Consider the following 12,583-nt stretch of genomic DNA (forward strand, 5'->3'; position numbering starts at 1 on the left):
CTGCATGTTTCAACAAAAGTATTAAGCAGCAGTTAAATGTTCCTTGAGCACCAAATTAATGTATTAGACTGATTTCTGAAGGATCATGTGACTGGAGTAATGATGCTGAAAATGCAGCATTGCTATCACAGGAATAAATTACATTTAAAAAATATATGAAATAAGAAAACAGTTACTATATATTGTAATAGTGTTTCACAATATTACTGTTTTTACAGTTTTTTTATCAAATGAATGATTGTATGATTGGTGAGCATAAGAGACTTCTTTCAAAAACATTACAAAAGAATGACCCCAAGCTTTTGAATGGTAGTGTATTTTTTTTAAACTATATTTAATGAATTCATAAATATTTGATTTGATTAGTGCTCTAATTTACCCCAATGCTTTATAAATGGAGCCAAACAACACAAAGAAATAATTCATTTCCAGGACAATTTTCTAAATTAAATTTAGTTCAGTGTCTTCTGTAAATTCCACTTCATGTATTTCTAATTTAAATTCAAGTCAACATCATATGGGGCGTGGTCAATTTAATTCAAATTCCAACCCTGAATGACACAGACCTGCTGCAGCTTTATCCACAAAGTGCAGTTCATTGTAGAAGGTAGCCAGTTCAGGATATTTCTCTTTGACGATCAGAGCAATGTAGTGGAGCAGTGTCATCTTCCGGTCAGTAGACTTAGTATCTAGCAGCTGGGAGAGCATGAGTGAGAACAACACTGTTATTTAACTACACCATCATATAGAAAGCCACTTTTAATTACAACCAAGCTCACCAGATCCAGGCTCTGAAGTTTGAAACCATACACAGAGCCTCTTTTACTACTGTTCATGTAGTTGCCCAGTGCCAGAATGATCTGTGTGGAGACAAAAAAACAGTCAGGTATAACGCTAGACAAATTTCAGAAGATCTTGAGCCTTTCTAATGAAAAAGACAAGTAGACATTTACTTCAAGTATCTTCTTTAACTTTGGAGATGACTTCACTGAAGCTGATGCAGCAATGATGGCGTTGAGTTGCTGTGGATGTCAAAGAGTTAAAGAGATGTCAGCATCTAGACCTTTTGTAGGTCCAGGAATAAAATGGTCAAACATACTTAATTACAAGCCTAAAAACTCTAAAATCAGCCTAAAATCAGAGGGTAATGATAGGTTGATAAGTCTACGCCTCAATTTAACCCCAAATTGTAAAAACTGAATACAAATGTTGTTCCAGGAATGACAAGGATGTCAGCAAAGGATCTCATCTTTGCAAAACCGTTTCAATTGTTTGCCATCATAGTTGCTCACCGGGGTCAGCATGTTGACATTATCACTGAAGTTGCCCACAAACGTGATGATATTCATTCTCTGAGTGAGCCGCTCAATCTTGCTGAAGAAGAGCATGAAGCGGTCTTCCTCAGCAAGCTGGTCCAGAGGTCTCCTCTCCCGCTCGTACTGACGCAGTAGTTTGTTCTCAGCCTCCGTGGGCAGGAACCGCATCAGGCATTCCACAAAGTCCACCGGCAGGGCCTTCAGATCAAACCTGCAACATGGACATTGTATCATATTAATCTCAGTTGAGACTACTGAGATGATGACACAATATGACTAAATCCTTGAGTATATGCTCACGTTTGAATGGCTTTGCAAATCTCCTCTGTGGTTTTGTTGGCCTTGCGCAGAGTGATGGCCAAGTTCTTCGAGCGATTGGAATCAAGCAGCTGCACTTTATTGACGGCCTTCTGGGAAACCTTACTTTTTGAGCATGATAGATCCACCACAGGACCCTGGGCTTTTGTCTTGAACAGCTCCTCAAACTTCTCCAGATCCAACTGCTACACGACAGAACAAAAGCACTTGGCATGGGTGGCGAGTTTCAAGAAGCACACGCTGAAAATATGTGCAAATCTGATTGACACTAAAATATTACCTCAAGCACACGCTCATCATCGATCTCGTTGAAGACGGTTCCATTGATCTGGTTGGGTTTCAGTGCAGTCCAGTTGAAGACAGGAAGGCGGAACTTGGTTTTTATGGGTTTCTTGATGCGTATGGCTATGAGATGAAGAAACATAAGGGTCAGACAATAGATATGTATATACTGAGAGTGATTTGTCACTCACTTTGATCTTTTTTTGTCAACAAATTGGAGCCAAGATACTGTATTACAGTTTTCTCATTACTATTTTTAATGATGTATTACCTGATAAGCCATTAGTAAAGATGACTGATGGTACTGGTCCGGGCAAAGGTGGAGGAGGTGGAGGTGGAATAGGAACACACTCGACTATAAAACAAAAGCAATGTAATAAATAAGTATATATTTATTTTCAGTTTTACTCTTAAAAACTGTTCCTAAACCAGTCAGAAGCTTAATGGATATTTCGTTCGTTCCAGTCCAGCTGCTTCCTAAGCAAAAAAAAAAAACTCCTTAGCTAAAGGAAACACACTTAGCTCTTCCTTTTTCCTGATAAGCGTGCAAAGACTTGTACATGTAAAGTTCTGTACTAGCTCAGAAGGGAAAAGTGTGTACAGCTTTGCCTTGCTTTTCTTTTTATCTTACTCTACAATAAGCCTAATAAAGTTTCCGTAATCTGGAGCTTCAAGGGAATCCTTACATCCGCTTTCCATTGCCAAATAAAAAAAAAATCGAAATCTTTACCCATGTCCGCCTAAAAGGAAACATTTTCTTTCACAAATATAATATATGATATTATGTTGTTTTATTTATATACACTACCACTAAGTACATTTTTTTAATTACTTTTATTGAGCAAGGATGGGTTAAATTGATAAAAAGTGACAGTAATTAAAGTAATTAAAAACATTTATAATAATACAAACTCTTTCTATTTCAAGTACATTTACAATATACATTTTACATGAACAATTAATTTTTAAAATATATTATCATAGAAAACAGCTATTTTAAACTGTAATGAAATTTCACAATATTACTGTTCAAATAAATGCAGCCTTGATGAGCATCTCTCTCTCTCTCTCTTTCTAATGGAAATTTTATGCTGCAAATTTAAATACACAAGAGTAAAAATGCAAGGATTGTCATGCATACAAATTTTGTCATATAAAATCTGCATATGGGGACTCTGACTCTTTACGAGCATTCCCATGAAGATCTGTGATAGCTTATTGCATAATGAATAAACGTGACAAACGATAAAGTACATTTCTCAAGCAAAACACACATTCACCCTATTGTGTGCGTACCTTCTGAAGGGAGTGGTGGGGCAGGTGGAGGTGGTGGTGGCGGCGGTGGAGCAACAGCTTCAATAGGAGCGGGTGAAGTGACACCCTGACCTCCACTCCCACTTATGCTTGGAGTAAATGAGCCCAGGTCTCTCAGAGGAACTCCAGCTGCTGCTCCACTAACCTGTCCTCCTCCACCCAGAGCCTCAATGGCAATGTCCCCATCAGGCTGTTTGCGTAAACGGATGGTGCCCTGCTGCTCCAGCTCCAGAAGCCGCTTCTCGATGTTGTTGTGCCTTTGGAAGGCAGCGTCCTTCTCCTGGATCATCCGCCGCAGTGTGTGCACCTGTGAGCTGGCGGACTCATACGTCTCCTGGATAACCATAGGAAGGAAGAGAGTCAAGGACGTTGGGGTGGATACAACAAATGAAAATTCCCCAAAAAAGACTATGGTGGACAGATGGTTGTCAGTCCTGTATTGAGCGCTAAATATGGTTCTGTAGGTAATCATAAACAGCAACTAAAACAAAACATTTTTTCATTCCAATTTGCCCCAATAGCAAAAGAAAAAATTAAATTTCCATGAAACAGCATTTCTATGACTTTCCAAATGAGGCGGAAATATCAAACTATTAAGTTCTCAGAAGAATATATATATATATATATATATATATATATGAATATATATATATATATATATATATATATATATATATATATATATATATATATATATATATATATATATATATATATATATATATATAATTTTATTTTTTTGTAATAATAATTTTGCTAGATTTACAATGCTAATTGTAAACAAAGGTTCTACTGTACTGAATGACTACTATAATTATTTGTCATGGTATTCTTTTCTTTTTTTGACAGTACTTAAAAGAGTATGATAGTACATATGCAAAAAAAACATGTTGCTATCTTACTCTACATTTACATCTAGTAATCAGACAATGCAAAAGCTACAAATGATTAATAACCAGTCCTTACTAGACATATTCCTCATTAAATTTGTTAACATCATTCCTATTACTAATTTATATTATACTTGAATTTATAAATAAATCATTATAGTGAAGGTGATACAAGTGATTGAGTGTGATTGCTTACCTTTATGGCTGAAAGTTCCTTGTCTTTGTGTAACAGCTGTTTCTCCAAGTCTGCCACCTTCATTATGGTATCATTTTCAACATCTAAAAGCTTCTCTGTCACCTAGAACAAAAGGAAAGGAGCATGTGAGAAAGCATGCTGGTGTGACAAAACAAAAATGAGAGGAGAGAGAGAGGCAGTTCAGAGCACTGATGCTGTAAACATCTTTCCCATACCCTTTTAAGCTTCCTTCTGAGTCTCACACTCTTACAGATCAATAAAGAGAATATTTCCTGCAGTATGACACAGCAGATGAGGCAGCATCACTTTCACTTTTGAAGCAGTGGAGATTACACACATGTGGAATATTTGGGGAATTCTGGTGTCCACCCCCAGTGAGAGCAAAAGGATTGTCGTGTGATTCTCCGGTAATTTCAAGACCTTTGCCATGAGCATAACTTAGCCCAGCAGAAATGCCCACTACTGAGTCAAGATCAGAGGAACAATCTGAGGTTTGTTTTCACACTGCCTGCATACTCAGATATACAAGCAAGCATGAGCTAAACTAAGCACTTATACGCCCAATCAGTCTGCAAGTCAGATAATTAAATTATATTTGAAGAGCCCTCTGCACCAAAAGTGAATGATTAAGCTCTATATGCTGCCTTATGTTGTGGTGAATGCTAGGGAATATCTCTGAATTCCCTGAACTCTCAGTGAACTCTGATAAGGGTGAAGTCATTAAGATATTGGAAGTGACAACATGATCAAATGAACACAAATCTCTCTCTCTCTCTCTCTCTCTCTCTCTCTCTCTCTCTCTCTCTCTCTCTCTCTCTCTCTCTCTCTCTCTCTCTCTCTCTCTCTCTCTCTCTCTCTCTCTCTCTCTCTCTCTCTCTCTCTCTCTCTCTCTCTCTCTCTCTCTCTCTCTCTCTCTCTCTCTCTCTCTATATATATATATATATATATATACATATACACATACATACATACAGGTCCTTCTCAAAAAACTAGCATATGTGATAAAAGTTCATTATTTTCCATAATGTAATGATAAAAATTAAACTTTCATATATTTTAGATTCATTGCACACCAACTGAAATATTTCAGGTCTTTTTTTGTTTTAATACTGATGATTTTGGCATACAGCAGAAATGACTGCTTCAATGCGGCGTGGCATGGAGGCGATCAGCCTGTGGCACTGCTGAGGTGTTATGGAGGCCCAGGATGCTTCGATAGCGGCCTTAAGCTCATCCAGAGTGTTGGGTCTTGCGTCTCTCAACTTTCTCTTCACAATATCCCACAGATTCTCTATGGGGTTCAGGTCAGGAGAGTTGGCAGGCCAATTGAGCACAGTAATACCATGGTCAGTAAACCATTTACCAGTGGTTTTGGCACTGTGAGCAGGTGCCAGGTCGTGCTGAAAAACGAAATCTTCATCTCCATAAAGCTTTTCAGCAAATGGAAGCATGAAGTGCTCCAAAATCTCCTGATAGCTAGCTGCATTGACCCTACCCTTGATAAAACACAGTGGACCAACACCAGCAGCTGACATGGCACCCCAGACCATTACTGACTGTGGGTACTTGACACTGGACTTCAGGCATTTTGGCATTTCCTTCTCCCCAGTCTTCCTCCAGACCCTAGCACCTTGATTTCCGAAAGACATGCAAAATTTGCTTTCATCCGAAAAAAGTACTTTGGACCACTGAGGAACAGTCCATTGCTGCTTCTCTGTAGCCCAAAAGTGGCTTGACCTGGGGAATGCGGCACCTGTAGCCCATTTCCTGCACACTCCTGCACACGATGGCTCTGGATGTTTCTACTCCAGACTCAGTCCACTGTTTCCGCAGGTCCCCCAAGGTCTGGAATCGGCCCTTCTCCACAATCTTCCTCAGGGTCCGGTCACCTCTTCTCGTTGTGCAGCGTTTTTTGCCACACTTTTTCCTTCCCACAGACTTCCCATTGAGGTGCCTTGATACAGCACTCTGGGAACAGCCTATTCGTTCAGAAATGTCTTTCTGTGTCTTACCCTCTCGCTTGAGGGTGTCAGTGATGGCCTTCTGGACAGCAGTCAAGTCGGCAGTCTTACCCATGATCGCGGTTTTGAGTAATGAACCAGGCTGGAGTTTTTAAAAGCCTCAGGAATCTTTTGCCGGTGTTTAGAGTTAATTAGTTGATTCAGATGATTAGGTTAATAGCTCGTTTAGAGAACCTTTTCATGATATGCTAATTTTTTGAGATTTTCATGAGCTGTATGCCAAAATCATCAGTATTAAAACAATAAAAGACCTGAAATATTTCAGTTGGTGTGCAATGAATCTAAAATATATGAAAGTTAAATTTATCATTATGATAAATAATGAACTTTTATCACATATGCTAATTTTTTGAGAAGGACCTGTATATGTATAAACTAATTTATTATGATATAAAAAATGTGATCGATAATGATACATAAACTAGCATTCAAGAGTTTGGGGTCAGTAATATTTTTAACACTACAAAAAAATGTTTCCACAAAAATATTGAATACCAATGTTGTCAACATAATAAATAATATAATAAAAATAAATGTTTATTGAGCAACAATTCAGAATATCAGAATTATTTCTGAAGGATCATGTGAGACGGAAGTCTGGAGGGATGGCTGCTGAAAATTCGGTTATGCAAATAACAATTACATATAAAATATACAATTACTAACATATAAAAAATAATTAAAATATATTGCAATAGTAAACAGCTATTGTAAAAATATTTGATCAAATATATGCAGCCTTCAAAAATATCTAAAAAAATTACCCACCCTAAACCTTTCAATTGTTGTATAGATGTAATTAAAAAACTACTAAATGTTTAGTGCTGATTATGAATTTCCAAAGCAAATGTAGACAAATCAAATTTGATAAATTTGAATCCGTCACTTAGATTGAGGGTTTTTTCTGGTTCTAAGGATTCTCCATGACATTCAATTTCTACCTGTAAAAATAACTAATATATCACCGACTTTTGTTGTAGACGTTTTATCTTTAGCTATATTTGTGTTCACAGGGCACAAAATTGGGATTCTTAAGAATAGAAACACATAAGGCAGGGGTGCAGCTATTCTATTGCGATTCAACATTTTTATAATAACATTTAGCAATAAGGAAAGGGAGTATCTAATGGTTCTTACATGTGACAAATGTTCTTCCAGCTCCTCCACTTTCTCCAGGGCCACATTCTTTGTTTCAGCGTCCTCCAACAGACCTCCAACATCAAACACGTTATCCAGGTAAGCCTGGATCTGCACCGACAACTTATCACTCTCTGTGTGCTTGGATTTCTGTGAGGAAACACAGGGGATTTCGTAATGTTTTATCATGTGGTTACTCTTTACAGTTGAAGAATATATTACAAAAGTCTGTTTGACTGAATTATTTAATAGGATTTCAAATAAAAAGACTTTTGAACATTTTACTTGCTTATTTAAACACTGAATAATTCGAGAGTATTTTAAACATTGACTGAATACCTCCAGGAAGTCATCAAGCCCCAGCTTCGTGAACTCATATTGCAGATGTACACGGAAGTTCATGTCCTCCACCGAATGGACTACAATGTTGATGAACTGCATACAGGCCACCTGAGACACAAACATGCACAGTCAAAAACATATTCATGTCTCACATACAAACAGCTTGGAAAATACAGAAGCGCTTGCGTGCACGTACCATGAAGTCAATGTTCCCATCTTCACTACGGAAATACTCCATCAGCTTCTCAAAGCGGTGCTTCTCCTTACAAACCTGCAGAAATCACAGAAACAGTTTCAAGAGTTTCAAGTTTCAATTTTTAAATAAGAAGTGTGAAAACTATAGCTCTTATATCCTTACGAATAAACATCCTACTTTGAATACTTTGAAAAGAACAAAAAGGGGGGGAAAAAAAGAGTTTTCTAGTTCTATCAAGAGCAGAGTATGAGGTTATGGGGTTCAGATGAGATGTAGCCTGATGGAGAATTCAAACCAGGACAAAGTCAGACTATGGAAAAAGAAGGGGATCAAAATGGCAAAGAAGCAATGTTAGGCCTCACATTTCACCAAGGTAGAATGGGAAACTTACAAAATATGCTGCTATTAACAATACTACTTACTTTAAATACTTCAATCAGCTTCATGCTTGATTGTTATTAATGCCCTGCTGAATTAAATGTGGAATGTTTAATTAATTAGTCTAAATTCAAAGTTAGTTCAGCCACAGACTCTTTGAAGACTCGTTCTGCCAGTCTGCTGGTAGTATTTTATTTCAGTCTCTCTCACAGCATTGTTGTAACTGCTGTGTTGATTAGCTCTCCTACTTTCTCAGGATAGAGTTGGACTGTTATGGGGTAATTGGCCCGTTTCCGGTATTTAAATGACTAGGCAAACAAAACAGAGGTTGAGTGAACGGTTGAGTCTGCAGGCAGTTCACTCCCCCAAAACACAGATCTTTATCAGAGACATGGGTTTAATGAAACGACTGGTTTAAGATGTGGTGTTTTCCCACAAAGGCATATGGGAAGCAAAAAATGGCCAGCTAATTGGCTTTGAGTGCACAAACTAAAACAAAACAACTTAAACATTTAATATAACATCTATGGTTTTTGTAATACACATGCAGGTGTATATCCCAGGATCTACCTCTTTGAAGTTATCAAACGCTGAGAGGATGATTTCATGACCACCTCGCACCAAACACACAGCAGCCAGCAGCTCCAGGACCAGCGCCTTTGTTCTATAGGCAGAACAAAAGCTTCTGTGAGCATTCAACCGGACTAGAGCGGCAGAGCAGAACTCCCACAATAAGACGGGTAACATTACCAGCTTGACAGATCATTACCCACCCACACCTGCTTAGATCTATCCTTCAGGGAGAACAGCAGCTTTGTGTCCATTGTTATACAATTTTCAAAATCAGAAACGTGATAGCGCACTTTCATCTCGAGCCTCTTATAGGGTTCACATCTGATGAGGAGTATCAGTAATTGTAGGTGGGATCATTTTTTCAGAGATTTTTTTAAATGGCACAGTCCAAGAAAACCTTTACAGCTGTGATTGAGTGATAGACTAGTGCACTGACTGATTGAGCTCAAGGAATGATGCTCTTCAAGATGTAAGAAAGGTTTGGGGGTTTCCATGCTTCAGTCAAACTGATCTAAGCTTTGACTACAAATGCACTAAAGAGTTCATTCTTACAAAACAACTGCACAACTCTAATCCCAACTGAAAGTATTGCATTACACAGGCACATCTAGTGTTGTTAATAATATGATTATATGATTAATATGACGACAGACCTTATTATTCATTTTTTTATTTTATTTTTACTAAAAATTCACTTGGCCAGCATGTTCCTGCCCTGGTTTTTGACCATTCCCTCCTCTTATTGCTATAATAACTACATGCCAGTGTGAACATCCTTACAGAGATCACATTATCAATCATGTTATCATTCTTACCTTTCACTTCTCAACAGGTTGGGATGACCAAAATCTTATTTCATGATACAAGTAATTTCATATTTTTTAAATGTAATTTTATAATTATAATATAGATTTTTAATTGTATCTTTGTTTTTAAAAATAAGCAAAAAATAAGCCATCTTATAATTTATAGTGAAAACCCGTAAATTGACATATTAAGGGGCTGTCCTGCTTTTCCATTGTTTTTCTATGTAAACACAGACATGACTGACTTCAGCGCACAAATCTTATGGCTTTTACAGTGCCTTGCTCATGACACTACTTTCCAAAAACGAGGCACTCAAGTTAAAAGTAGAAAAAAATGTATTTTGCATTTTTCATTCCATAGCAATTCGTCAAATTCGCAAAAATGTTCTGTGTAAATGGAGTAAACGTGTAAAGTCTGTGTAAACGTTCTGGTTAAACAGACCCTTCATTACCTTATATTCTTATTGTTAAAAACATAACTTATAACTTAACTTATTTTTATGGTAAATTTATGGGGGGGTTACCATAAATTTCACAGATTTTTTACAGTGTTTCTAAGGGGTCCAAACAGAATGCGTTTTTCCATGCGTTTTTTCGCTGCTTTTCCATTGTTTTGCTATGCAAACACGGACATGACTGACTTCTGCACTCGAAACTCTGCAGCAAGGGACTCAAGTTAAAAATAGTTTAATAACGTGTCTCTAGACCCCCACAACCCCCACCCCACCCCACCCCACCCCACGTTATTAAACTATGCCTTCATTCTCGCTTTTTTTAAATGCAAAAACATATTTGGCATAAATGCCATTTAAAACTGTTAAACAATGCCTTATTTCTTACCTTGAGTTCTTATTGTTCAAACTCAGGGCGATTTCGTTGACCGCATGCGCATGAGACATGACAAGGTTGAAGCCATACTAGGGTGAGAAAGAAAAAAGCAATGTGGTTAGAGTATGAAAACATTTACCACAATGTGCTGGATTTGTAAATTGGACAGACACCGATATGAAAAAATAATCTGGAGGGTAACAGGTTATTTCTTTGGTAAGTTTTCACACTACTTTAAGTACAGCTTCAGAACTGGCAGACATCCCTGAGGTTTGTGTGACCAATCAAGTCTGTGCATCTTGTACCTGATAGTTCATGATTGCTCTGAGGCACATGATGCACACGTGCACATCATCCTTTTGACTGACTAATCTGGAGTTCTTGATGGTTTTGCTGTTGGCAGTTAAGCCATAGCTGTAATAAAAGGACAACGTTAGTAGTTTTTCAAAAGCTGTGTTTGATTTGACAGAACACACACACACACAGAAAAAAATCACTCATACACGCCACAAAGAAATACTTTCATTTGCGTGAGAAGTTGTCTGTCTACCCTCAGGAAGTGTGGCTTTGGCTGAGCGGGCAAAATAAAGCACGCATGTGACTCCTAGTTTCGGTGCAAAGCACTGATGCTCCTATCATAGAATGAGCACACTTCTAACCAGTGAAGTGAGACAGGAAGCTAACCGTGACAAGTTAGGAACAGTTGACCCTTTTCTCAAATAGGGTCAAATTGTGTTGTCTTATGAGTAATATTACTCATAAGACAACACAATTTTTGGAAAACAATATTTTAGTTATTATCTAACATATAATTAACCAAGGTTGAGTAGCTATATTAAAACATTAAATGGTTGTATTAAAATGGTTGCAAGTATTAAAAATATTGCATGTGTATCATATTTGATCAGATTAGGCCTTTACGGCTTACAATGATACAGAACAATTTGGAGCTCATTATTGAGGAGACAAAAAAACTGAGCAAAAATATGCAAATTGTTTGCTGATATTTATATGACCAAAACTGTAGATAAATTGTGATAGCTTGTAATGTAAATCAACAAGATCTTTAAAATAGTATAGCAGACTTATCAATACCAGTTATCACTCTATAGCTCCCAATAATATATCTTAGTAAGAGGATATTTAAATGCTTAGTTTTGTGATCAAAGCTCTGTACAAAATCATTTGTAAATAAAATGTATTTTTTTTTAAAAGTAAACCCCCCAAAAAAACATAATTCTCAAAAGAATTATGTATGGATAATCAAGTAAACCCAAGGTACTTCAGTCTAGTGAGTGTTCATCTTGAAATATTACTTATAATACAAAAGATTAAAAGATATTCTTATAAATATTTATAAAGATGTCACAGCAAAAACACACATACCATGACCTGAAGGTGGATGTGTTTTTTTTTTTTAAATGATACCAAAAGGCCTGTTTTCTTGGTACAAAAGTATAAGGACATGAAGGACATAAAAAGGCATGTAGTTTGATCATGTTGATAATTTAGAAGCCTAAGAAATTTACATTTGAAATATAAGTAGGCTTTAAAGTGTTCTTTTTTTAGGACTTTAAGGCTCTTTTTTACCCTGTTCTTGTGCCAGTTCTTAAAATTCCTTTTTTTTTTTTTTTTAAACGAACAAAAAATGGTGCATTAACTATTTCGGTTTAATCAGTAGTGATTGGCTAGGAGCCTGAACCAAACCAATGCAAGTTATCACATAAGCGAACATACAGTCATTTCAAAGCGAGCTGGAGCGTAGCAAGCACAAGCAGGCCAGTACATACCGGAGGACGGATTGCCGCGCAGAGCGCACCAGTGTATTACAGCCATTCTGGTGCAGATCCTCGATGGACCTGCTCCAGGACTTAGCCTTGTCCAGCGAAAAGTCCTCGCCATTCTCCAGCCCTTCAAAATCCAACCTGAGCCGCATACACAGGGAACCGCACATAAGGAGAGCGGGGGTAAGGGTGGGGAGGATTA

The 12,583-nt window shown here is 37.4% G+C and overlaps 1 protein-coding gene across 4 annotated transcripts in view; it reads right to left on the reverse strand.

Moving 5' to 3' along the window:
* fmnl3 (formin-like 3) overlaps window positions 1-12,583 on the reverse strand; it is a 50,359-nt gene that overhangs the window by 9,839 nt on the left and 27,937 nt on the right. For 3 of the 4 annotated variants that reach the window (XM_067446114.1, XM_067446113.1, XM_067446112.1), the window contains exons 6-21: window positions 12,388-12,522; window positions 10,903-11,011; window positions 10,610-10,686; window positions 8,961-9,054; window positions 8,013-8,087; window positions 7,814-7,924; window positions 7,475-7,624; window positions 4,317-4,418; window positions 3,213-3,564; window positions 2,188-2,271; window positions 1,915-2,039; window positions 1,617-1,819; window positions 1,293-1,527; window positions 954-1,022; window positions 780-860; window positions 567-696 (exon numbers count right to left, since the gene is read on the reverse strand). In XM_067446114.1, coding sequence (XP_067302215.1) covers window positions 567-696; window positions 780-860; window positions 954-1,022; window positions 1,293-1,527; window positions 1,617-1,819; window positions 1,915-2,039; window positions 2,188-2,271; window positions 3,213-3,564; window positions 4,317-4,418; window positions 7,475-7,624; window positions 7,814-7,924; window positions 8,013-8,087; window positions 8,961-9,054; window positions 10,610-10,686; window positions 10,903-11,011; window positions 12,388-12,522 — 2,132 coding nt within the window. The remainder of the gene's footprint in view (window positions 1-566; window positions 697-779; window positions 861-953; window positions 1,023-1,292; window positions 1,528-1,616; window positions 1,820-1,914; window positions 2,040-2,187; window positions 2,272-3,212; window positions 3,565-4,316; window positions 4,419-7,474; window positions 7,625-7,813; window positions 7,925-8,012; window positions 8,088-8,960; window positions 9,055-10,609; window positions 10,687-10,902; window positions 11,012-12,387; window positions 12,523-12,583) is intronic. The other variant, XM_067446115.1, reaches the window with a different exon arrangement.

This window comes from Pseudorasbora parva, chromosome 6, assembly GCF_024679245.1.
Source record: "Pseudorasbora parva isolate DD20220531a chromosome 6, ASM2467924v1, whole genome shotgun sequence".
NCBI lineage: Eukaryota > Metazoa > Chordata > Actinopteri > Cypriniformes > Gobionidae > Pseudorasbora > Pseudorasbora parva.